Source organism: Magnolia sinica, chromosome 17, assembly GCF_029962835.1.
Source record: "Magnolia sinica isolate HGM2019 chromosome 17, MsV1, whole genome shotgun sequence".
Lineage (NCBI taxonomy): Eukaryota > Viridiplantae > Streptophyta > Magnoliopsida > Magnoliales > Magnoliaceae > Magnolia > Magnolia sinica.
The window spans coordinates 5,186,302-5,214,122 of NC_080589.1; the positions used below are offsets into that span (position 1 = coordinate 5,186,302).

Genomic DNA, 27,821 nt, shown 5'->3' on the forward strand with positions numbered 1-27,821 from the left:
ATGGGTGATATCGAGATGCAGCAGGAAGTGAACACTTCAGGTAGTCATACAGTAGTCGATTCCCTGAAGAAATCGCTCACAGATGTCGTTTCCAAGCGTAGACGTAGAGATCCGCCCACCATTTACAAAGTCCCACAAACAATCCGGCATGTAAACGAAGGTGCGTACGAGCCCGAGATCCTGTCGATCGGCCCATACCATCACAGCAAGGAGAAGCTACAAGGCATGGAAGAGCACAAATGTTGGTACCTAGATTCGTTCCTCTCCCGCAATCCCAACCGTTAGTTGGAGGACTACGTCCAGGAGATTGAGGTATTGGAGGATAAAGCACGAAGTTGCTACTCGGAGAATGTGGGCCCGGTTAAGGAGTTTGTGAAAATGATGGTGCTTGATGGTTGCTTCATTGTCGAGCTCTTTCTCAAGCTCAACCAGGTCAAGGAAATACAGGAGGAGATGGGTAAGGTAGATGATGGTTTATTCAATGTCGAGCTCTCTCTCAAGCTCAACCAAAAAGAGGAGCTCAAGAAAAAAGAGAAGCTCAAGCAAAAAATGGAGGAGCTGTCTCTCAAGCAACAAAAGCTATACCAATCTTTCGACGGAAGCTATCTTTCGAATCTAAAAGACAATGTGCAAAAACATTACGAGAACAAATGGAACATGTGGTGGGCAAGCTTGAAGCGCGATTATTTCACCAATCCATGGCCTGTCATTTCTTTTATCGCGGCTTCGATCCTCCTCATATTCACTAGCATCCAAACGTTCTACACTGTCTTTGCCTATTACCGACCGCGGTCCTAGTTCTTGATCATCATGTTTTAATGGTTTAGATTATTTTGATTTTTCTCATTTGTGTCTCTACTTGTGTGTGAAAAACATCACTGTAGAATATAAATCTAACTTCATTTTCTTTTAAATCTGCTAACTCATCCCCACTCGTTCAGGTTCAGTCAACTGTACTGATCCCTAGCACGTTCAAATTGACTCAGATCAGTTGCATATGATGACTAGCAATTGTTGAAGTCCCTTCATATACATTGATACGCTATCTCCTGAAGCCTTAATCTTCTAACGAAAGTGATGATTTGACATGGCACTGGCTTTAACATTAAGTGGTTGTTTGATTTAGTATTATAGCCAAAGGTCTTCGTTCAGGTTTCAAGAGCAGCAAATATGCATTGATATTATATTCTCCCATGAGAGGCCAGGAAAATAAAGTCTGGCTAAAGGATCGGGAAATAAATGTTGGGATGTGCAGAAGCAAATACAAATTCAATCAAACAATGCTTAATCAAAAGCAAACAAAATATATAAAAACACACAAATTTTACGTTAAAAATAATAATAATAATAATAATCCTCATGAGAAAAAGAAATGACAGACCAAAACCTTAGCTTTGCTCTGGAATACCTTAAAAACGTATTAACATTCACTTAGAATACCTTAATCCCGATTACACCTAATATATATACTATCACGACCAAAATTAGAAACAAATGACGCACTTATGTAGCTCTGTGTGCGTCGTCGATGGGACCTTCGATTGCATCGATAGCTATCGATGACCAACCAATGACATCCAAGACACATTCAACCGCATCGAGTAGCAACTCTAAAACTATACAGCAAGCAACTCGGATTTTTATTTTTATTTTTTATTTTTCTGGATAGCATTAATTGGTCTATCAATGACATCGAGAGTCCCTTTAGCTCAATCAAATTGAAGACATCTGACAACAAGCCCAAAATAAAACAGACCAAAAACTGCATGTAAGGCCCACCTAATTACTGGACTAGCAAGATTTTTTGGTCCCCAGACATTGACGGTGGGGTACAATTCTTGGATTGCATGAGTTTTACGTTCGTGCACATCATGGTGGGACGCACCTTTTGGGCAGGTTGGATGTTGTCCACATTCCACGCGGGGCCCACTATAGAGTACCACTAGGTGTTATTTTGGTGAGGGTTGGAAGTGAGCCAGATGGCTGGACGTCACCTCTGATTAGCCTGCTTTAGGATGGATTGGGCATGTGTCCGGAGCTTAGGAACAAATTGGGCTGGCCTTTGGGTGATCAAAGCCGTTGATCTGGTGGCCCACTAGATGCACAGGTGATTAATAACCAAGCACTGCTACTTTATCAATGCATACCGCAGCACCATGTGTCCGAAGTTAGCTCCATCATATTGCGGGGCCCGGTAGGGATGTAAGTGGGTCGGGCTTGGACATCAACTTGCGGCCTGGCCTGACCCGTTTAAAATTAGGTCCTGCGCAAAGGCCTGTCGCAGTAACAGTCCTGTCATCATAGGTTCCATCTCTCTTCGGGGCACCACATGCCCCTACGTAGCCATGGTACAGTAGCTCCCACATCTCCACCACACACGTGACACTGGCCCATGTGTCTAGAACCATCTCCAGGGAAATCAAAACTATTTATGTGGTGGGCCCCACTTGAACAAGCCATAAGCGCGAAAAGACTAATTTGACAATCACAACCCATCGGTTGGCGCAATTTTAAACGTGGGTTTCATTCTCCTGATGGCCCACTGGGTCAATGAATATCAGGACTGCTGCCATCAAAGCATGCCACATGTATGGTGATGATGAAGGACATGAACGTACTAAATGTACCTTTGGCCCCCATGGCTCCCCTACCTTGTGTATATGAAACCTAAATTATAACTAGTGTGGCCTCTAGAGTTCTATTTATAAGTGAATGTTAAGTGCATTGTCTTGACATGTGGGAGTGTGTTAAATGTGTAACGGACTGCCTGATTTTGGTTAAACATGTGGGAGTATGTTAAATGTCGAGCGTGCTAGAGTTCCATTTAACTCAAATCAAGTAAATTGAACTCCTTGCAACCCTAGGCATTGAGATCGACAAATTAAAACCAGATTTGAGAAATCATCTGTCTATTCAATCACCGTTTGGCAAGGTGATGAGATGATTTGTGAAGGGGAGAGTAAGTACAGATGAATTCCTTTTGCCTTGAAAGCATTTCTAATAATAATGATAGTTTAGTTGTGTTTATTAATAAAAGCAATATAAATGTAGAAAAATTTAAAAAGAATACATGCTGATTTTATTAACCTGAATATAGATGAAGTATAATTGACAATAATGTTAAAAAAGCAGAACGACGACAATTCAAACTGAAGAAATGACTGTGATTCAAACAGTACTCCGAACATGGATGGTAATGAGATATTTAAATAGTCATGGGTCTAATTAGCAAGTCATGGCTAGAGAATCACTAAGTAAGAATTCAATCAATAATTTGAGGGGATCCAATGGCGAGTTTGTGGGATATTTAAATTGACTCATATACTAGATAGAAATGAAAAACTAAACTAGGTTGAACTATACTACTCAATCTAAGCTCACTGCAGTATGGTGCTGGACAGGAGTTGGGAGATATAATCTAAACTAATTGATATGAGTGTCCATGATGTATGAAAGATAGGCAACATTGAGCTGAAAAGGAGATGGGTAGTGTTGAGCTAAACAAGATTTGTTTGTTAATTATGTTGGTCTAAAAGATTTTTATTATTTTTATTTATTTATTTATTATTATTTTTTTTTTGCGCTGCTTTTATAGGATTAATTGGATGAGGCGGTGGTCGTGCATAGCCCTTTGTAGTTTCCGTGAGTAATCTTCCATTTGAATAGGACACTATTTTTGGCAGAAAACTATGAGGTCTGGTGGAAATCACGACCATCTATAAATAGTAAGTTTATTATTTATAGTAAGTAACGATTTCTAGGAGTTTTGAGTTAGAGAATGATTCCAAAACTTCTTAACAGGGTGTATGTTATTATTTGAGAGGTTGTAAGCTCGTCTTTTCATTATCGATCAATTTATTACAAATTTCTATAAATTTATGAGTAGTTCAGATAAACTCCATGGTTTCAGAGTTATTATGCTCATGAGGAAGATGGTTCTTGACCTCAACATGTCCTTCCCTATGTCATGATGGCAACCGTCCATCTAACCAACTCGATTTCTAATCAGATCCAAATCTGTGAATGCAAACCTGACCACTCATGGACCCAACCTGGATCCGAATTTGTGACCTTTTAAAACAGTCCTGAACTACTCTGCATCCAGATATTGAGGCTGTCAACAGGCCGGTTCGAATTGGATCCTATAATAACCATAACCAGGCTAACCGGTTTTGGATCTCGCTGGATTAGTTCTTGAAGTCCCTGACCGGGATTTAATTGGGCTTAGGTACCATCGAGCCTTTTGATCTAGGTTATAAATATGAGCATTGATATGGTTGGGACTACCCAATGGATGGATTAGACCCCACATTTCTGCTTCTTTTGAAATGCATGATGTATAAACAGGCTCCATTACATGTGTCTGGAGCTTAATACAAAAATTGGGCTGGCCTTTGGGTGATTAAAGCCGTTGATCTAGTGGCCCACGACAGGAATAGGTGATAAATAACCAAGCATTGCTACTTTATCTATGCATAACGCAACACCATGTGTCCCAAGTTAGCTCGTTCATATAGCTGGGCCAGCAAGGATATAAGTGGGCCGAGCTTGTGCATCAACCGCTGGCCTGGCTGACCTGTTTAAAATCAGGTGCTACACAAAGGCTTGGCCCATTAACAGTCCTGTCATCACCCGCCTCTACGTAGCCATGGTACAAACTCTGGCATCTCCACACCACACGTGACAATGGCTCATATGTCTAGAACCATCTCTAGGGAAATCAGAACTATTTATGTGGTGGGCCCCACTTGAACAGTTCATAAGCCCAAAAAGACTAATTTGACAATCATAAGCCATCGGTTGGCGCAATTTTAAGCGTTGGTTTCATTCTCCTGATGGCCCACTGGGTCAATGAATATCAGGACCTCTGCCATCAAAGCATGCAACATGTGTGGTGACGATGAAGGCCACATGAACGTACTAAATGTACCTTTGGCCCCCATGCATGGCTCCCCTACCTTGTGTGTATGAAAGCTAAAATTATAACTGGTGTGGCCTCTAGCATAAGTTGTAAGGGGTGCGGGTGGATTCCCGGATCCACCATGGTTGGTGGATCCGTGACTTTGAGGCCCGCCGTGATGTACGTGCCCTACATCCATGACGTCCATCTGTCTTGACAGATCATTTTATATTGAGCACGATCCCAAAATGAAGAAGGTCCAAATTTCAGGTAGAGCACACCACACCAAAACCCTGGTGATTGACCATTAGAAACTTTTTGTGGCATAATTCCACTACAAGAAAATTGGGTATGGACGACGGTGGAGGATGTGTTTTGCCAGCACTGAGTAACAACGGGCAGCGCTGGCAAAAGATTAGCCATATATACATAACAAAAACTCTCTCGCCCCCGATTCCCTTCCCCCTCTCTCTCCCGCCCCCTACGCCCCCGATTCCCTTTCCTCTCTCTCTCTCTCTCTCTCTCTCTCTCTCCCGGGCCCCCACTCCCCTGATTCCCTTCCATCTCTCTCTCAGCATCTCATTCCTCTCACGAATCTCCCAAAACCCAATCTCTCTATTTGAAATCTTCTCTACCTAAGGCTGCCTGAACTGAAGAGATTGCTCCAGGTTTTGAGAGAGCGGCGAGCGAATAAGGTCTCAATGGTTCTCTCTCTCTCTCTCTCTCTCTCTCTCTCTCTCTCTCTCTCTCTCTCTCTCTCTCTCTTTGAATCTTTAATGGTTTTGTTTACGTGTCTGGATTTGGAGTTTTACAGGAGGAGATTCACTGGATCATTCGCTTCCTTGGATTTCTACGGTTTTGTTGTTTCTATGCTCTGTTTTGCACAGGAGGGAAGGTACCAAGTATACAAGTTTTTCATTTGCTTCCTTTGATTTTTAAAGCTTTGGTACATGATCTATAGTTATCTTCATTCTTATCAGCATCATTTGTTAGATTTCTAGGGTTTTTTCCTTATTTCATTTTGAGCTCTGTTTTTTGTCTCAACACCACAGAAAACATTTCGAACTCGATTTCTGTGGAACTAAATAGTATTAACTAGTATCATAAAAACTCACAAACACTAACTTCTTCTCAACAGATAATTTAGTTCATCATTAGGAAACTCTTTTGGGTGTATTTTGTTGGGGAGAAACCATGATACATTAAACGGTTAGAAGCAACCGGATAAGCAGATGAAAAAATTAGAAGGTTCGAATTCAAGCTTGCTGTTGAAAGCTTGAGAGTAATGAGATGAAGATAATGAAAATCTGAAGGAGTGAAGCAGTGGGTGTTTATTTTTCATTTTTCTTGCCTGCAGGTCTACTCAAATTATCTACTGAGGGAAACACTGCCTAGTTTTGGGCCCCACTTCTTGATTTTCTGATCAGGACCTTTCAAATGTTTTTGTATAGAGTATATCATTTGAGCAATTTGCTAATGAACTCATCTTTTATCCTTGAAAGGATTAATTTTCATCTCCTGTAGCATCTCCGTGGGGCCCAATGGACCCGCCTAATTTTAATGGGTCTGAATCCAATTTTTTGGACCTGTTTAGAAATGAGACCAGGTTTGGGTCCAGCATTTTGGATCCAGTTAAAAGTCAGGTCTAGTCAGGTTTGGGTCTGTCTAGCATCATGGACCCTGTTAAAATTTGGCCGGGTCTAGTTAATTTTACCAGTAATGTTGTGTATATTAAAAGTACTTTATTTATTCTAGTAACAGAATATGGTCCACATGCATGTGAGAAAGCGGAATGCGCATGTGCGTGACGTAACACATCCAATATCCCTTGACCTGTACCCGGCCTGAAAGTAAGGTCCAAAGAGTCGATGGATACCCAAACTTGATCGGTTCCTGGCCCAGGTCCTAGCAAATGACACCCAAATCCAAACAGATCCAGAGTAGGCAAGACTGGAAACTGATCAAACCAAATCTGAATTGTAATAAATTTTAACTGTCTGTGTGATGGGATCTGTTGGGTCAGTGGCCTGCAAGTACATGGTTAAAGCATAAGCCATTTTTTTTGGCTCCTCTGCATTTTTAACCTTGCCAGTCTCTTGATTGAATCTTGGCCAGAGCAACTGTCTTTCATGGTGCACAGCTCATGTGTCCTCTTCTTGTTCAATTGGTCTTGAAGAATATTTCAGTTACTGCCCATCACACTAATCATATGTTTAATCTCCTCGTTCTCTTTATATAAACGCTGTAACTTGGCTTCTAGAAATTGCACCTGAATAAATTCAGATTAAGTGTAATTATGATTCTTTATTTTATTTTACATATGCACTCACCCCACAGTGGGATTTCACCACAATTGGTACTCGAACCAATGACCTCTATTGAAACTCTTGTGAGTCTACCACCAAAGCATTAGTAATTATGATTCGATGAACTAGAAATTAGTGTTCTCCCCAACAAATTCAATTGCCATAGACTTAAGAAGAAAAAAGAAGAAGAAGAAGATAAATATTAATTGTCATAGATATGATATTACTTTAAATAGAACTTTAGCAGTGTGCACTCAAGAGAACAAAATTGACATGGGTACATCTAAGCAATTTCAAGATTTTTTTTATTTTTTATTTTTTTATTTTTTTTCAGAAAGGTTGGAGCACACTGCCAATAACTTTGTTGATAATGAAAAAGAAAAGAAAAGTGCATATTCATATGGGTGGGCTCCACAAAAAAACCAGGCCACGGCTATACATGATTAATCTAGTGAAAATTTTCAAGAAATTTGCATTAATGTGGTGAAAATTTTATGAGTTTCTTCTTCTTCTTTAATGAAGTTTAATCACTCTATTAAAAATTAAAATGCTTTTGGTAAGCTGGTTACATCAATTCCTGCCACTTAGACCAACCTAATGTTGTATTTTATGCTTTGCAGCAAATGGGTGCGTTCTTTGGTTAAGAGAACTAAAATAGTCAACAGAAGAAGATCATCACCAAGGGAAATCTCTTTCTTGGAAAGTTCTGCACTACCACTAGGTTATTTCTATTGTATATAAGAAGTATATCTCGATATACTTGAATTTGTCAAAATTGTTAAACTATCTCTCTTTCTTAATTATTTTTAATCTCTCTCTGTTAAAATTGTTAAAACCTTTATCTATCTATTTATGTTTCTTTCTTTCAGATATAAAAAAATAAAAAATTATCTAATCTATCTATCTATAGGTAAATTAAAATTACTAGCAACAAAACCATTTAAGATAACTTCATATTAATCAAATTAGAACTGCATCTCTCTCTCTCTCTCTCTCTCTCTCTCTCTCTCTCTCTCTCTCTCTCTCTCTCTCTCTCTCTCTCTCTCTCTCTCTCTCTCTCTCTATCTATCTATCTATCTATCTACCTATCTAGCTAGCTAGCTAGCCAGCCACCTATCTACCTAACTTCAGCAACAAAACTATTTATGATGACTGCTACTAATGAAATTAGAACTATCTCCTTCGTGACACACGTGTCAGGATTTTTCTCATGTTATGGTATTTGTTCCCATTGTCATTAGGTTCTATTCTGGCCCACATGTCAGGATGGCGTCTTATGCATTTTATGTTGAGATTAGACCGTTGGTTATTTTTCATCTTGGCCATCATCCGTGTGGCCCACCTGATCATGGGCTTGTGCACATTGATGAATGGCCCTGATCTAAATTTCCTACAACCCTTGTAAAACTTTGTTGGACCATGCAGTTATGCTGGCTAATGTTGTTACAAATGAGAGATGTAAAACTCTAAGATCACTAAATATGAGAGAATATGGGCCCTTTTGGATGGATTGCCAAACCCAGGGTTGAAGATGAAACCCTCGGTTTGTTCTGAAACTAGGTTTTGCAGCATGTTTGGATCGCCACCCACCCGATTGGTTGGTTTCCAAATTGGCCAACAAAGTACAGTTAAAATACAGCTCACCAGAAACCAATCCGATTGTTTTTAGGCTAGTCAGACGTTTATCTTTTAAAAAGAAGACTCTTGCAGAAATTGCATCTAAACGGGCCTAAGGTTATTAAGTTGGCGACTCTAATAAACTTGATTTTTACTTGCTAATTGTCAGCATTTGAAGGCTAGGGAATTAGACTTTCCATCAGCTAGCTAACTATATTGAATGATACATGAGAGAGTAGTGAGGCATCCTGATTTTTCATTTGGGTGGGCTTGACTCGTTATCCATGCCTCGCTAATTTGGCCAGCCACAAGTACTTGGCACAGATGATCCTAACCAGTGATCAGTGGATTGGTAATAGATGGTTAAAAAGTCTCTGCTGATGCAACCGACATTAGGTCTAAAGGTAACCATGGGAAGACATTGGTCCAACTCAATACTAATTTCATCTTCTTTTGTTTCGAATGGTGGAATAATTGACAGTGCAAGTGATGAGATTTGAGTTGAAAAACAAGTGGTGAGATTTTATAAGACAGTGTAAGGACAGAAACGGCAGCTTCTGATTCAGTTTCTTAAGAAAAGTTCATCAGCTTATTTGCTAATTGTGCAATAATTGGAAGAAGATCCAAGATTCAGCTAGACCATTTCTCATTTTTTCTATTTTTTGTTCTAGATGTCCATGAATTACTCAATATAGTGTTCACTAAATCTGTTCTTGATTACCATCGTAGGAAAATGTCATTGCCCTATTTTGAATAGTCTTTACTGAATATGCACACATAATTACTGTCAAAACTATAGTAAACGTGTTTTGTTACGAGGTTTGTTGTTATTCTTGATTGTTGTTCCAAATATCATTTTGTAAGAAGTTTCCTTACTTAACTTGGCTTCCACATCATCGAATTGATTTGAAAAATTTAGCATACATATATTGCCATCTAATAAGTGTGTATGTCACCAAATGTAACATGAAGCGTACTTAGCTACTACAGAGTCATATGGCACACATTGTCCAACAGCTTCTCTCATGATAATTCAGTAAGACAGTAACTAAGAGCTATCCTATGGTATAATGGAGAACAAAAGAATATGAAACATACCTTGTAGGGATACTACACGTCCTCAGGCAAACACTTTAGCAGTGAAAGCTCTATTCACCGTCTAAGCTCTGTGAGTTGGGGTTAATTGGCTGAAATTGATGGATGATAGGATATTATCTGATTGTAAGTTGTGATCTAATTATATCTTGTCAATCTGTAGATCTTATCTGTATCCTTTTAAATCCTTTTAAAACTTCTGATTAATGAATTTACGTATGTAGAAGTTTACAATGTTTATCCTAATAAGAATAGAAAATCTTGTCCAGAAACAACAGAGAATCTTCATGGTCATAGATGTTGAAATGGTTCAAGAGTAATCAAGATAAGTTGGTCCCAGTACTTGGCCATTCGGATGAGTTTTTTAGTTTCTTCTTAACTATGTAATGTCTATAAATCAATTTATACAGCTGCATTCTTGATCATGTTATGTTTTCCTAGGTTTCTCTTGTTCCCTGATTTGCTATAATTCTATTTTTTTCCTCATTCTTACCATTTCTAGTGCAGGGTGTTGACCCAAGAATCAAGGTGGAGGTTTGGCCTTTCCTACTTAAGAGTGTAAGATTTTTCAGCCTTTAGACTTTTACTGCATGTCTGTTTTCAATTAGTGGGGTTTCCGCTGGTGCTATGTAGCTTATAATTTTCTACTATCATTTTGAATTATCTGCCATAGTTTTTATTGTATGTCAAGAATAAGATTTTTAAACCCAAATCCCAAATCGGAGCTGCTCTCCCTTGAAATGACAGACTCGCTAATTGTAATTTCTGAGTTCAAGGGTGAACAACCCATCCAAGAACTAACAACTCCGCAGAAATTTATTTTTATTCATAATATATAACCATTCCGGCCAATCCACTTGCTGTTTTCTCAAGATTTTCAACTTCTAAGAACTCCGGATTGCTAGTTCACTTGATAGGATCTCAAGAAATAAAAGACGTCGTAAACTAAAATTTTTGGCAACCAGAGGATGATTTAGAACTTGCCTAGTGGTGAAAATTCTTTGCTTTGGATGGTTGAAAAGGCTGGTTCAAGCACCACCTATATGAAGCATGAACCAGCAAGTTATTACAGTTTCAATTATCTTCATGCTGTAAGAATTAGTTTCCTTTATCTTTAAATTTTGCCATACATAGATTATTGTTATCACGCATATGCATTTGATCTTAACCAAGAACTGCCACCCAATGGATTTTCATGCTTCTTACATCCAGTAGAGTGCAATCAATTCACATTGATGGTTCTATTTGTATTATTGCGAGAAATCCAACATTCTCATTTAATATAAGATGTTCACACTTTATTCCATCTCCCAGGACCCCACGACAAAGTAGTTTGGACAACTAAATAAAAACTCTGATATAATGTGTTGTTACAAGCAGGTTACATTTATGTAGACTTTTGACAGCTAAATAAAAACTCTGATATAATGTCTTCCAGGTAAGCAAGGGTTGTGGTTATCATTTTTTTGTCACGTAGATTTAACTTGCTTGGGGAAGCATCTGATATGATTGGTGTTGAGAAGCTGATCATCAAGTCCCTGATTTTCGTCCCCTATGCTGACTTATCTACTATCAATTCAGAAAATTTATTGTTTCAGAAAATTCATGTTCTCTCTCTTTTAGATGTTGTCGATGGCTTTCGAGTCGAAACTTAAGATTTTTTAGTTTTCTGGCTCTTAGATTCTCTGAGAACCTCTTTTTTTGTTTGATTTTCCCAGATTCTACAGCGGAAAATCGGAAAATTTTCTTGTAGGATTTCCAAGGTGTAGGGCTCAACAGGAGGCATTTCCAAGGTCTTGTTGTCAGGGCTGCTACCGTTGATGCCCCAGAGGTCTTTCTTAATTTTCCTTTTTATGTGAAATTTTCTGCATTTCTTTTGGATCTTTAATTCGTTGTTGAGGTTGTATTTCTGATTGTAGGTTGTTGAAAGCAAAGTACCTGAAAATCTTTGTAGGTTTCCATTTTGAAGTGAAATGTATGATTGCATTGTATTGAGGAAAAAATAGGGGATATAAATGTAATATTGAAATTATTCTGAAGAATTTATTTGTTTGCAAAATGAGTTTTGCTTGAACCCAAGGCAAGGCAACAATGCAGTAGTGAAACACAGATTTTTGAATTATGGATGAGTAATGTTTTATATAGGGTTACGTTGTCCTTTTTGCTGCATTTCATCTGAATAAACCAACCCCTGTTGTTAAAACCCTACATTAATCAATAACAATGCTATGGGGTTTCAGTGAATCATCATGATGGAAATTAAGTTCACTTTATAAGATATGACTACTTCCCATTTGAAACTCGAAATCCATCTTGAATTGCCACAAATTAGATAATTCACTTCTGTTGCAGCGAAGTAAAGAAGATAGGGAAGAATAATAGGATCATAGGATAAAGAAGGATAAATAAACACATGGAGTCTTGATACAAGAAGCTGGAGGAATTTTGCCCCTAGAGTTAGAAGTGTCCCAATTCTAAGAAATTCCAAATGTAGGAACTGAAAAAAGGTTCTTCATTCAATTGATCTGTCTTCAATGCTTCATACGAATGACAATATATCGCATTAGTACATAAAGCTGCAAAAGAGACCACGACTCAGATCCTATTTGTCCTTGCTCCCCATATCTATTGCTTGATTCAGTCTACCCTACAAGTAGTTAGGATAATGTTAAGAAGTAGATCAAATGAGGAATAATTTCTTCCTTTTCTATATATAACTGGACAGCCAATAGGGGCTGTGCGGCTGTAGGTAGGGTTGTCAATGGGTCGGGTCCTATTGCACCCATATCTGGGCTAACCGAGTTTGGTTCTTGCCGGTCTTGGGTCCTTTCAGGTCTGCATCTAGATCTTGAAGACCTAGACGTGAATCAGATCAGTTTTAGGTACACACCAGTCTTTGGATTGAGGTGTCGGGAAAAATAAGAGCATTCAAATGGTTAAGCCCACCCGATGGATGGATTAGATCTCACACGCGTGTGCCAATTTGAGACACTCATGGTGTGTAAAACCTTATTTCTTTTGCTTGAATTCAACCTCCTCAAATAGACCACGACTCAGATCTATTGGAGGAGCTGAGCAAGTAGAGAGAGATTGAGAGCCTTAATATCTGTGACAATTTGGCTGACCACATGGTAATATACTTAGAATTGCAGTTCTGTAGTATCTGTTCAATTCAATTCTTTCCATTGCTGAACTTCTTTTGGCAGGTGGGTAATGTATATTTCCGTTTAGAGAGGAAGAACATGCTGCTAATGCTTTACTGCAATCTGAGTGGAAGGTTCTATGCTTGTTAGTCTTTTACCTTTTGTCCTTGAATGTTGTATTATTGTCAAATCTGATTTTCCTTGGTTTAGTACCTTTGCTTCCCAGTTTGGTCCTCCGGATTAAATGGCATGAAATTGCATTTTATGGAATTAACACTGTTATCGCATAATAATTGCATGTCTGGAAATATTATGGTATTTACCATCCAATCTTTATGTAGATCATATTCTTCCCATGAAAAAATATTGAATTAAGTAAAACTGGTATTTGGTAGAGATTCACAATTGATATTGGTCACTTGTACACTTGAACGTCACATGTGAAGGGTGCATATGGATGGACAGGCGTGGATAAAATACATGCATCAATGTGGGGCCAGTAGATGTAATGGAATTCAAGTTACAACATTTGTTGCCTTATAGTTTTTTGACTTTTTAAGGATAGGATCAAAAGATTGATTGTTTTCCATGCATCAATTTGTTGAATGCTACTTTTTGACCTTTGTTTTTTTTACTTCATCTTTTATATCATGTCATAAAATGATATGAAAAAATAAATGTGTTGACCAAGGTGGTCACTAAAGAGAAAGTGAAGTCGTGCTCAGTTTTTATTAGTCTTCAAGCTTGAATACCATAAGGAGATTCACATTGAGTTCTCTACATAAGCATGGGCTTTTATAAACGCAGCATGCTTGGTACAAGATTGCTTATGATTAGTCTGTAAGTGAGAGATTGCTAGGATATGTAGAACTTGACCATCAAAGGTGTACTGTTCATCTATCCATCACTTTTGTGAGTCGAGCTCAGCAATGAGGTCGCCCAAAGGGCAATTTCATAATTTCACGTGGAATTTTATATGAACCCTAGTTTGTTTGGGGTGATATATATTTGAGAGAGAGAGAGAGAGAGAGAGAGAGAGAGAGAGAGAGAGAGAGAGAGATGTCATTGTATTGAGAGCTACTTCACTTTTTACTTTTGAGCATAGTGGATTGGTGTGAATATGTGAATGTATTGAAAGGGAACCATGTAAATTTTTGTATTGTAATATGCCTTTTTTCGATTTCTTTTAATTTCATTATTGTTTTGTGTGTGTGTGGGGTTGAGAATGGATTTCTTCTCCCAATAGGATGGATGGACCACCGCCCCCCCCCCCCCCCCCAAATCAAGGATCTACTAACCTTAGTAGATCTGGGAGCTATCAAAAGTCTAGCAAATTAGCACCAATGGTCAACTAATCTCAACAATGTATATGCCAATGTGAAAACCAAGGCTAAATGATTAGGTGGGCCATATATGCAGAAAACAAATCAAAGTAATAAAAAAAAAATAGTTTAAATTCTATGCACATGTGTGGCCCACTCTTGTTGTAATTTGATTGGAACACATGGCCACATGTGTAACGGATTGTCCAATTTCGGTTAAATGTGTGGGATTATGCTAAATGTTAAGAGTGCTAGAGTTCTATTCAACACGAATCAAATTGAACTTCTTGTGACCCTAGATGTTGATATAGACCAATTAAAACTGGATTGGAGAAGATTGGTAATCTATTCAACCATCGATTGACAAGGTGATGAGACAATTTGTGAAGGGGAGAGTAAGTCCCTTCAGATGAATGTTTTTTTACCTTGAAAACAGTCTTTTCTGATAATAATGATAGTTTATTCACTTTTATCAATAAAAGCGATATAAAGATAGAAAAATTAAAAATGAATACATGTTGATTTTATTAATTTGAAAATGGATGAAGTATAATTGACAATAAAGTTTTTTTTTTTTTTTTTTTTTAAAGCAAAATAAATTATTGACGACAGTTCAAAATGGCAAAATGACCTTGGTTCAAATGGTACTCCAAACATGGATGGTAATGATATATCCAAATAGTGGTGGGTTTGATTAGTAGGTCGTGGTTAGAGAATCACTAAGTAAGAATTCAATCAATGATTTGAGGAGATCCAATGATGAGTTTGTGGGATATTTAAATTGACTTGCTACAACGAGATGTTAGACAGAAATGGAAAACTAAACGAAGTTGGACTACTTTTCAATATGAACTCGTTGCAGCATGGTGCTAGACAGGCGGTATAAGGTAAACTAATTGATATGGTTGTCTATGATGCATGAAAGATAGGCGGTAAACTAATTGATATGGTTGTCTATGATGCATGAAAGATAGGCGGTAAACTAATTGATATGGTTGTCTATGATGCATGAAAGATAGGCAATGTTGAGCTAAAAATGAGATATGTAGCATTGTGCTAAAAGAGATTTGTGTGTTGGTTATGTTAGCCTGAGGCCTTGAGCTCTTCTTTTTATGTTGCTTTTATAGGATTAATTGGATGAGGTGTGATTGTGCGTAGCCCTTTGTAGCTTCCATAAGTGGTCTTTTGATTGAATAACGATCTTGTTTTGTGTTGTGTTATGTTTCATTAAGATTTGAAGTTTATTTGGCATTACGTTACTAAGAGTGACAATGCTTCTTTTACAGACGACTTTCTTATTAGGATCTATGAAGCCTAATCATCATAGGTGTACTATTCATCCAGCCAACACTTTCACAAGTCAAGCTCAACATTAAGCTAACTGGGGGTCAAGGGAGCAAATGCCCCTTTGCTTGGGGGTTTGGGTGCGAGCCGTAGGTCCAAAGGGCAATTTTATAATTTTAAATGGAGTTTTATTTAAACCCTAGTTTGTTTGGGGTAATATATATTCTCTCGTGAGAGAGAGAGAGAGAGAGAGAGAGAGAGAGAGAGAGAGAGAGAGACTGTCATTGTATTAAGAATTACTTCTTCATTTTTTAAAAAAAAACCTTTGAGCATAATGGATAAAGCTAGGCAAAACAAATCCAATCCGGTGGATCTGACTAGATCCTGCCCAATCCGACTCGATCCAAACAGAACCGACGGCCTAGATCGGGCAGGTTCGAGTAGGATCAGGCAGATCCGACCGTTAATCGGATCAGGTTCGGGTCAATGGCAAATCGGATTGGACCGATCTGAAATTCGATCCGATTGGATCCGATCTAAGCCCTACATTCTAGTAAATTTTATTTTATATGTATGAACACTGATGAACATATGAGAGATTAGTATTGGGTATTAGAAAGGGAATGGGATTTTTGTAATTTTTTAAAAATAAGTTTTCCACAACTAGTTACAAGTGCACCGATAAGCTCGGTGTTCCAGTGCTGTGGAAGCATCTTCGTCTCTCATGGGATTCCTTGTAGCAGTCGGAAATCACTACACCTCCGTTTGGATGGTTTAGATTTGCATTGTGGTTTCTATTTCGGGAGTTGTGGCGCCATTCTCCAATAATTTCGTGTTCACCGTCCGCGGTTCGAGCATGGTGGGACTCCTGTCTCTCTGAAGTCCGTTGTGGGCAGAGTTTTACCATGAGAGTTGCACACACACACACACAGAGAGAGAGAGAGAGAGAGAGAGAGAGAGAGAGAGAGAGAGAGAGAGAGAGGTTGCTTGATATGCAAGGCAAATGAGACAGAGAGGTGCAGGTTGCTTGATATGCAAGGCTAATGAGACCCAACGAGAAAATATATAAATCTAATAAAAAGTTACAAAACTTCTTCTAAGTAAACTATGTGGGGCCCGCCTTGAATTTTTTTGGTTTATATACACCGTCCATCAGTTTTTCCATATCATTTTATGAGTTGATACTAAATTCTAAGTATATCCAATGATCAAGTAGATCGCACCATAGGAAACAGTGGGAATAATGATTTCCATACAGTTAAAAAAATGGACCGATCCGAACCTTGCCCAATCTGATCCCACTTGGTTTTTCTGACCGAGTCGGACTCGGATTGGTTCAGGCCAGTAGGGGTTCGGATCAGTTCGAGTCAGATGACCCGGACTCGGTCCCGGATCGAGTTCGGGTCAAGCCCTACAGATTTCAGACCGGGTCGAGTTGGACCCAATCCAATCTGACTCGTTCCGATGCCCAGCTCTAATAATGGATTGGTGTGAATTCATGAACATATCGAAAGAGAACCATGTAAATCTTTATATTGTTCTTTGTCTTCTTCTTTTTTCCCTAGTTTCTTTTAATTATGATATCGATATGCATGTGGTTAAGAAGGAATCTTCCCCCCTACATTTCTACTCTCAAAATACAGTTTCGTGGCCTTTTGGATATCATGTATGCTCTCCTAGTACATTCTCAATGCAAAGAGTCCTACCATACTTTGTAAAACTGAAAATGCGGAATTAAAAGGATCGAATAGTGTATTAGAGATGTGTCGAAAATAGGGATCAAGAAAACCAAACTAAAATTTGTCCCTAGTTGAGATGTCATTGTTGTAATCTGAATGTTGTAGCCTTCTGACCTTCCATCCTATGAGAAGTATCGAGATGATAAAATAACTTCAGATGTGTGTAGGCTTGAGATCTAGCCGTGTTTATATACATATTAAGGGAGGAGTTTGAAACCTATCGAAAACTCCTCTTGTAATAACTCCAAATTTTCCAGTTCCTTAAATTTTAAAATTTTAAAATTTTGTTTTTCTTAAAGGGGATCAAATCGGTTGCAACCTTCTTCATCATTATCTTATTCGTGTTATCTGAGTAACTCTCTTTTCTTTATAAGGACAGACATTTCTCGCCGATCATAAAGAGAAAAATGAAAATAAGAGAAAAGATAAAAGGAGAGAGATTAGTGGAAGAACCGCTTGCAAAGGTTAGTACTTATTTTATTTTAATTTAGATTTTTATTTTAAATATGTTATTATGCTTTGGGTTTGCGTGATGGACGGTGTGGATCTACCATGGGTGCAATGCATGTGCACACATATCAATATGTGAGCATACGCATGATGCACCTTGGAACACCTTACGTATGTAAAAATAAATAAAAGGAAACACATGAGTTCTTTTTGTTTATTTTACTTGAATTACATATTTGACTTATTTTGCATGTGGGGCCCGATCAATTTGGCCCATTAGGTTCTAAGGCCCAAAATATAGAAAACCTCCAAAAAATATGCTAAATTAACATTATGGTAGGCCATAATATTCAAAATAGAATTCATGATGCATTTGCCGTTGGAATATCCATCGAGGCCGCAGGGAGTTCCAATGAAGATACTAATTATTTTGACCATTAAAAAATAATTGGGTGGACCAATGAACAACTCGGATCTTACATAGACAGTTAGGAGGGTCTGAAATAAGAAATGTATATGTTTTAATGGTGGAAGAACGGTCGGTATTCTTCATGGTGGTATGGCCCACCAGAATAACAAATCTACCTCATTTGTTTACTAATGTCTTAAAACGATGTTGATAAAATGGTGAATGAGATAGATCTTATGCACATATATTATGTATGGACCATCAGGAAAAAAATATAATAATATAAAATGGGTGTAAAAACACTCCAGCGTGCAAAAGTGAAGTTAATCTATTCACAGTATCGAAATTAGTCCGGATTGATGGGCCTTCTATGCAGGGCTTTCTTGATATAAGTATCAAATTCGTACCATCTAATAATCTTGTCACTTAATAAGAGACACGTGATTGAAAAATTTATTCGAAAGAAAACTCATGTGGACCACAGCGCCTTAAACAGTGAAATTAATATTGTCGCCATTGAGTATTTGTGTGGGCCACAAAAGTGTTGTTTTGAGAAGATTTTTGGGCTCGTCTTGTATGAGGATGTTACCTATCTCACCCATGGTTTAGATTATTATGGGACCTATCAAAAATTTAAATAAATAAATAAGTATTAAAAAATAAAGTTTGGTTTCCAGCGTTGAAACCAAGTGCGGTTTCTAACGTTAGAAACCATTTTGGGTCATCAGATTGTGGACTCACAATGATATATGTATTGTATCCACTCTATCCATTTAATTTGGAAGGTTACTGTGGATTAAGAGTGTAAATTTAGGACATATCCAAAATGTGTGCGACCCATACAGAAAGAAAATAATGGCAATTGTACAATAATCATTTAGGTTATTATAGGTCCCACAGATTTCAGATTTGATTGAAATTTCCTCCCAATGATAATATAGTGTTGTTAACCATGTAATCAGTCCAGATCCCTATAAGTAGGACCTATATAAAAAAGTGTGTTAGATATATATAATTTAATATATTTCAGCATTCAGATGTACGACTAAAACTTATATAAGGTATATGCATGTTTAGGACAATATATACATAGGTTAAATTATGTATCATTATGGCATGCTATTAGAAGATCCAAGCCATCCATGTGGTGGGTCATCTTATAAGATATTTAGCCTGCCCTTTTTGGCTGAGATAAATAAGATAAACCCTATCATTAGGTATGTTACTTTGTAAAACCTAAGTATCACTCCCGTGTATGACCTTAATTAGTAATCAAAATAAATCAAATACTTTATGAACTTAATATATATATTTTTAATATTATGATGTACTGCATATAGATTATTTATAGGTATTATTTGATCTGCTCAATCGGATTTCTTCATAAATTATCAGGTGAGTAATCCCAACATGTTTCCTCTCCATATGATTAAAATAAACTGTTGTGTTGGTTTGATTAATTGTATTATGATTTTTGATATACTAAATATTTGTGCCTTGCATCGTTAACACTCTTATACAATTAGCTAGGGGACAGCCCATTGTACTCACTAGAAGCCCGTTATATGTGGAAGCCTACCCAATGGGGGGATGTAAGCCTTGCCCATGCCTAGGTAAAAGCCTGCCAAGTGCATATACGAGTTGTCGATATCCAATTCAAGCAAGTGAGCGGTTTCTATTTATACCCACTTGATGTATTATCAATATCATTCACAGAATTCGCTTTAATTACATTATTTGCATTGTATTTCTGATTTTTATGCTTTACTTGTATGTATTATTTTAATTGTATCATGCACGAACCATGATGGATTCACTCACTGGACCTGGACAGTTGACGGTTTATTGATGGAAAAGCCATACAGATGGAATTGAAGCAGATACAATGACTCAAGAGAAAGAACATGAAGCCAAACCAGTGGATGATCCACATGATCAATGGCCGTATTTAACCAAAGACGAGTTTACTTCTTTAGATCAGTAGAATAATTAAATGGGACGTGTTTCCTATTATTATTTTGTTTCTGTTTTAAAATGACTTCAAATTTAGATTTATTATTTTTTAAAAAAAATTTGAATCACTTCATGACTCTAAAGACTTGATAAAAGTATCAATTTAGTTTTAACTTGTATTCTTGTTTTTTTTTTTTTTTTTTTCCTTTTTTAATATGTGGTGGTGAATGTTTGTAAATGGATTAAGTTGATATGAATGTATTGATGGAGGTTAATGAGAACATAGAATTTAGATTTATATTGTACCTTTATTAAATAATGTGACTCCTGGCTAATCTGCTCCCTCAGAGAACTTTGAGGGATACACAATCGATTCCCTTTGAAGAGAAAATCGTCCCGTATATGAAGGTCACTGGGGTGTTCTTCTTGGCACTTCATCCAAGAATCTTTGAAGTCCTCATCATTGGCATACAGCTCCTTAAGACAGTCGAAGCCGATCACCTCGTTGCTCATCATAACTAGTGATGCACGACGGCAAAGTGCATCAGTCACCTTGTTCTGCTGCCCTGACTTGTGCTTCAGAACGAACGTGAACTCCTGTAAAAACACAACCCATCTAGCATGCACACGATTTACGTTAGTCTGACTATTAATAAACTTTAATGCTTGATGGTCAGTGTACAGAACAAATTCTCTTTGAATCAGATAATGCCGTCAATGTCACAGCGCCTGAACAACTGCGTACAACTCAAGCTCATAAGTCGACCACTTCTTTTAGGCTTTGCTGAGCTTCTCGTTGTAGAAGGCTACCGGCCTGCCTTCCTGTGATAATACTTTTCCAATTCCGACGTATGAAGCGTTACACTCAACCTCAAACAATTTGTCGAAATTAGGAAGCACCAAAATCGGTGTTGTAGACAAACAATGCTTGATCTCATGAAAGCTCTTGTTAGCTTTATCAATCCACTGGAACAGTCTTTTTTTAATACAATCTGTTATAGGCGAGACTATGGTGCTAAAATCTCGTACAAATCAATGATAAAAAGTCGCCACCCCATGAAAACTCCTCACCTCATGAATGTTTGTCAGGATCGGCTATTCCTTAATAGCTCGCACCTTTTCATCATCCACACAAATGCCTGTGGACATTACAACAAATCCTAGAAACAGCAGACTGCCAATTAAAAAACTACACTTCTTCAAGTTGAGGTACAACTTGTTAATTTGTAGGACCTGCATCACCTGCCTGAGATGTTTCCTGTGCTCCGCCTCATCCTGGCTATATATCAATAAGTCATCAAAATATACTACTACAAATTGGCCAGTGAACGGTTTTAGAACTTGATTTATCAAACGCATAAAAGTACTTGGTGCGTTCGATAGGCCGAAGGGCATGACCAGCCACTCATACGACCATTCTTTAGTCTTGAATGCCGTTTTTCACTCATCACCGGGTCGGATACGAATCTGATGGTACCCGCTCCTTAGATTTAATTTAGAGAACACTTTGGCCCCTTCTAACAAATCGAGCATGTCGTCCAACCATGGTATTGGAAATCGATATTTGATGGTAATTTTGTTGATTGCCCGACTGTCGACACACATGCGTCAGCTTTCATATTTTTTTGGCGTTAATAATGTTGGTATGGCATATGGGCTCATGCTTTCTCTCAAGAGACCCTTACGGATCAATTCCTCCACTTGCCCCTGAAGTATCTCACACTCCTTCGGACTCATCTGATAATGAGGGCGGTTGGGCAGGCTAGCCCCAAGGACGAGGTCTATGTGATGTTGGATGTCCCTTATGGGGGTAATCCATCAGGCAAATCCTCAGGCCAGACTTCTTTGAATTCGTTTAGCAACAGTCTTAAACTTGGAGGGATGTTTGAGGGTTCTTCTTCCTCGCCTTTCACCACTACGGCGTATACCTCACCGGTTTCCTTGGATTCCTCCATGAAATCCCAAATGGTCAAGAGGGAACTCCCCTCCACTTTAGAAGCTTCAGGGTGGTTCTCTAGTGCCATAGGGGTAAGGATTATCTTTCGACTATTCTTGATGAATATGTAGACATTATCTCATCCCCGATGGGTCGCATCACGGTCCGACTGCTAGGGTCGACCGAGTAGCATATGACAAGCTTCCATGTTGACCACGTCACAAAGTATTTGATCCTTATAATTTTTGCCAATTGAAAATGAGATAGTGCATTATTCAGTTACCTTGGTCTCCTTCACCTTTTTTTATCCAGCTAATTGAGTACGGGGAAGGATGTTTCGTCGTTGGTAGCTGCAACTTGTCCACCATCACTCTTGAGACGATGTTCTCACTACTCCACTGTCTATGATCACATCACAGACCTTTCCCTTGACAGTGCACCGAGTAAGAAATATATTGTGTCACTGTGGATGTAATTCCTTTCGTGGGGTATACAGTAATCGCCTCATAATTAGAAATTCGCCACGATCCTCGCCCGTCACTTCATCGCCACCTGCTATTTGTTCAATTGTTAATTTGTTCATGTTCATCAAAGCCATGGTCTTTTTCTGCAGCCTCATTTTTAGTGCCTCCTTCGTTTATAGTCAAGTGTGCCGTGGGACGTTGAAGACAAGTGTTTGATAAGTGGTTTGGTTGGCCACAGTGGTAACAATTGTTTGACCTTAGCCGAACATAAGGATTTGGAATCTTACTCGAGCCCACTGTTGTGGTTGCTGCACGTTGAGGTCTGGATGAGCCGCTCCCCGTATCACGGTTTGCGGTTGTAGGAGGTTGAGGACGTTCTCCTACTGGGTCTTTTCCTCATGCCAGCACTAGATCCTGCGTGGGACCCATCATGGGGGGTCGAGTTGAAGGATATGGACGAGCAGGAGCTCTTGCAAGTTGTGTTTTTGCCCTACCCGCCAATTGAACTGCTTCATCCATGGTCCCGATGGGTACATCTGAATTCAGTCCTGAATTGTCGGCCGTAACCCACTTATAAATCGTGCCACCTTCTGTGACTCAGATTCTGACAGATCATTTCGTGTAGCCAACCGCTGGAATTCTTCCATGTAATCTGTGACGGTTCAATTTTCTTATCGGCAATTTTGATATTGCTGGAATAATATTTGCTCATAATCACTGGGGAGAAATCGTGATCGAAGAAGACGTCTCATCTGTGGCCATGATGAGATGGGCATCTTGTTCTGACGGGCTCGTGAGAGTTATAATTGTTCCCACCATGCAGAAGCACCAGATTTTAATTTAAACGCTACCAATTTTACCCGTTTATGATCTGACATGTTCATATAACCAAAATATCTCTCTACTTCGGTTAACCAATCGAGAAAATCTTCTATACGTAATAAACCATTAAAACTAGGAAGTTCAGCCTTACCTTAATAGTCTCTTTCAACACGATCTAGATGATCACTTCCATGGATTGGTCATCGGACAAAACCCTCATCAAGGTCCTCGTTGCTAGAACTTGAATCATCTGGTGTAGCCCTATGGTTTGTCATTGGTAATGCTCTATGAAAATCGGGGTTGCATCGTACAGCAACCACGGGTGGTGGAGCAACCATAGGTGGTGAAGCACCGCTTAGGGCTCGGGGTGGAAGTAGCGTATCCGCAAAACAGTCGAGGGTTACTTGCAGCCCTTGTGTGGTCAACTGACTCTCCCGATGGAAAGCTTTCATTCTTTTCGAAAGATAACGAATCCTTGGATCACCATCCATAGGATTTTGATTCATACCTTCATTGTTTGCCATCGGCCTGATGAGAATCCTGGCTCTGATACCAATTGACGTAGGGATGAACGTGACGAGGATAGCTACTTCGAATCCACGGAGCTTATCTGGACTCCTCACAGAGACTTATCGAATCCACGAGGAAAGAAAGCAGAAAATATAAATAAATTCTAATAAATTTGAAATTGATTAATTGATGAATAAAAAAGAGTTCACAACCCTTTAAATAGGGGTACCAAGCAATGGGAAAGAAATCAGAATCGAACTACAACTAAAACTCCTACAATCCGCGACTTACTATAAATAGTAAACTTTCTATTTATAGACGGTCGTGATGTCTACTAGTGCGCAAGGTTTTTGGCCAAAAATAGTAAGTGTCTTATTTGGCGTCACCAAACCGTTCTCCTAATTATTCTAAGCTCTTTTCACGTTGGAGCCCAACGGATGAAGAGTTATAATCAAACTAAAACTTACTATTTATAGTAAAAATGAAATTAAAACATGGAAATGACCATCAATCCAGGGGTACTTCGCAAATCCGGGCTGTATAACCTGCCATAGCTGGGTTGGTTGGCTAAAGTAGCTCGTTCTACCCTAAAATCATATATTTTACGCCCGATAACTCTTTCTGAATTGTGAGATACGCCCGATCTAAGGTTCGACAGTCCGGATCACTTTTGTTATCGACCGGGCCTTTTCTGATCCATCTTGGCCATGAAATTGTCCGCGACCTGCTCTACATTAGGGGCCCACCGAGAGGAACAAATTCCAGGCAGGCTGGCTCAATCCGCTTCTTCTGCAAATACTTTTCTCCTAGTATCGATGAATTGCGACGCGGATTGCGTCCCAGCATGATGTAGAGCGGGTCGGGGACAGTTTCATGGCCAAGATGGATCAAAAAAGGCTCGGTTGACGACAGAAGTGATCCGGACCATCGGACCTTAGATCGGGTATATCTCGCTATCCGGAATGAGTTACCTGACGTAAAATATATGATTTTGGGGTAGAACGAGCTACTTTAGCCAACTAACCCTGCTACGCCAGGTTGCGCAGCCCGGAATTGTGAAAAACCCATGGATCGATAGTCGTTTCCCTGTTTTAATGTCGTTTTTACTATAAATAGTAAGTTTTAGTTTGATTATAACTCTTCATCCGTCGGGCTTTAGGAGTTGCGCCCAGCGTGAAAAGAGCTTAGAATAATTAGGAGAATGGTTTGGTGAAGCCAAATAGGACACTTACTATTTTTGGCCAAAAACCTTGCGCACTAGTAGACTTCACAACTGTCTAAAAATAGTAAGTTTACTATTTATAGTAAGTCGCGGATTCTAGGAGTTTGAGTTGTAGTTTGATTCTGATTTCTTTCCCATTGCTTGGTACCCCTATTTAAAGAGTTGTGAACTCTTTTTTATTCATCAATTAATCAATTTCGAATTTATTAGAATTTATTTCTATTTTCTGCTTTCTTTCCTCGTGGATTCGAGAAGTCTCTGTGAGGAGTCCAGAGAAGCTCCGTGGATTCGGAGTAGTTATCCTCATCACGTCCATCCCTGCGTCACAGCAGGGGCAGGACTTGGTCTTGGCAGAGACTCTTTCAAGCCCACCGTGATGTGTGTATTTAATCCGCGTCCAAGGAATTCAAAACGCTTCATCAAAATCAGATATGAGGTCATGGGATATGCCCATAGGCAGCAATGAATAAAATCAGTATCAGGTTTGGTATCGTTCAATACCCAATACAAGAGTGCCTATAGACGCATCGATGGAGAAATTATGAGCATGTAGTAGAAATGGAAGGAAGCAAACAGGCGTTCATGGGTGATATCGAGATGTGCCAGGGAGCGAACACATCGACCAACGACTCAGGTGGGAATGCAGTAGCTGATTCCATGATGAAATCGCTCAACACATCGACCAACGCCTCAAGTGGGCATGCAGTAGCCGATTCCATGATGAATCGCTCACAGATGTCATTTCCAAACCTAGACGTGGAGATCCGGCTACCATTTACAAAGTCCCACAAAGAATCCGGCAAGTAAACGAGAGTGCATATGAGCCCTAGATAGTCTATAGGCCCATATCATCACGGCAAGAAGACGCTACAAGGAATGAAAGAGCACAAAATGGTGGTACCTACAATCTTTCCTCTCCTGCAATCCCAACCATCAGTTGAAGGACTACGTCAAGGCCATCGAGGAATTGGAGGATAAAGCACGAAATTGTTACTCCAACAATGTGGGCCGACAGATGGGTAATGAGTTTGTGGAAATGATGGTACTTGATGGTTGCTTCATTGTCGAACTCTTTCTCAAGCTCAACCAGGTCAAGGAAATACAGGAGGAGATGGAGAAGGTAGTTGATGTTTGCTTAATGCCAAGCTCTCTCTCAAGTTAGGAGAGCTATGCAAGGTGGATCCGATGTTTAGAACGATTTGGATGCTTCCTCTTATAGGGTATGATTTGCTTCTACTCGAAAATCAAATTCCTTTCTTCATTCTGCAGCGTATTTTCAAAATGGTTAGTCCGGTGGATGGTTCACTTACCGAGTTCGCCCTTGATTTCTTCAAAGACTTCTTGCAAAGAAATGAGGAAATTCTGCTCATGGATTCCTACCATCATCCGCTCCATTTGTTACATTCGCATGTGATACCTAGCGAGGAGTCCTTTCCACGCAACCCCAACAAGTGGAAGAAACAGCTCATGTTCTTGCGCTCAAGAGGTTTCTTCCCAAGTTCAAATAAGCCCCATTTGCCCATTAGTAACAATCCATCTCCACCATTGGCACCCAAGATAATCCCTTGTGCGGCTGACCTCCATCTTTGCAGGGGTCAAGTTCAAGAAGAAAGAGATATATAGCAGCATCTTGGATGTGAAATTTAGTAATGGGGTGTTGGAAATCCCTCCGTTGGTGATAGATGACTTCGCCAATACTCTCTTTCGGAACCTCATAGCTTTCGAACAATGCTACCCAAATGCTAAAATTTGCATCACGACTTACCTTTCCCTCATGGATTGTCTTATCGACACGTCTAAAGATGTGGCCTTGCTCCATCGAAATAGGATCATAGATCATTTGCAGGGAAGAGATGAGGATGTGGCCACCCTATTCAACCAACTTGGCATTGGTACCATCGATTCCTACGATGATAATTACCTTTCGAATCTATACAAGGATGTCGAAACACATTACAACACCCGATGGAACATGTGGTGGGCGAGCTTGAGGCGCAATTATTTCACCAATCCTTGGTCCGGCCTTTCTTCAATAGCGGCCATGATCATCCTGGTCACCATCACCCAAACGTTCTTCACTGTCTTTTCATATTACCGAGCCCGCGGTCCTGGTTCTTGATGATCATGTTTGAAGGGTTTAGATGAATTTGATTTTTTACTTTTATTTTTCTCATTTGTGTTTTGCTAATAAAAAGTATCTCTTGTGCGTATGAAAAACATCGGTTTTCTTTTTAATCTGGTAAGTAGTCCTAACTAGGGTTGTACACCAACCAAGTTAGCTCAGTTAGCTCACTCGACTCGACTCAAAAAAGCTCGATTTGACTCGGTTCGAAACTGAGTTAGAACCGAGTTGAGCTGATTTTTTGAGCTCGAAAAAATTTCGAACCAAGTTCGAGCTTGCCCGAGCTCGACTCGACTTAGATCAAACCCTAGCTCAAATCGAACTCGGATCGAACCAATTCAATGACTCGGTTACTTTGATATTGATGTTGCTCACCAAGTTTTTGATGAAATGACTTAATGAAGTGTTGTCTGATATTAAGGAAGGTATGTATATGAAACAAATACTATTTTTTTCTTTATTTTGATGTTGCCTATAAGGTGTTTGATGAAATACTTGTAAAACCATTGTTGTTGTTTTACACGCAA

The 27,821-nt window shown here is 39.0% G+C and overlaps 1 protein-coding gene across 1 annotated transcript; it reads left to right on the forward strand.

The window, feature by feature from the left end:
- Positions 1-27,291, forward strand: LOC131231779 (UPF0481 protein At3g47200-like). The gene is made up of 5 exons (XM_058228085.1): positions 1-150; positions 286-768; positions 26,110-26,292; positions 26,442-26,658; positions 26,765-27,291. Exons 1-5 carry the CDS (start codon positions 1-3, stop codon positions 27,289-27,291), a joined length of 1,560 nt encoding a protein of 519 aa, XP_058084068.1.
- The last annotated feature ends 530 nt before the right edge of the window (positions 27,292-27,821 follow it).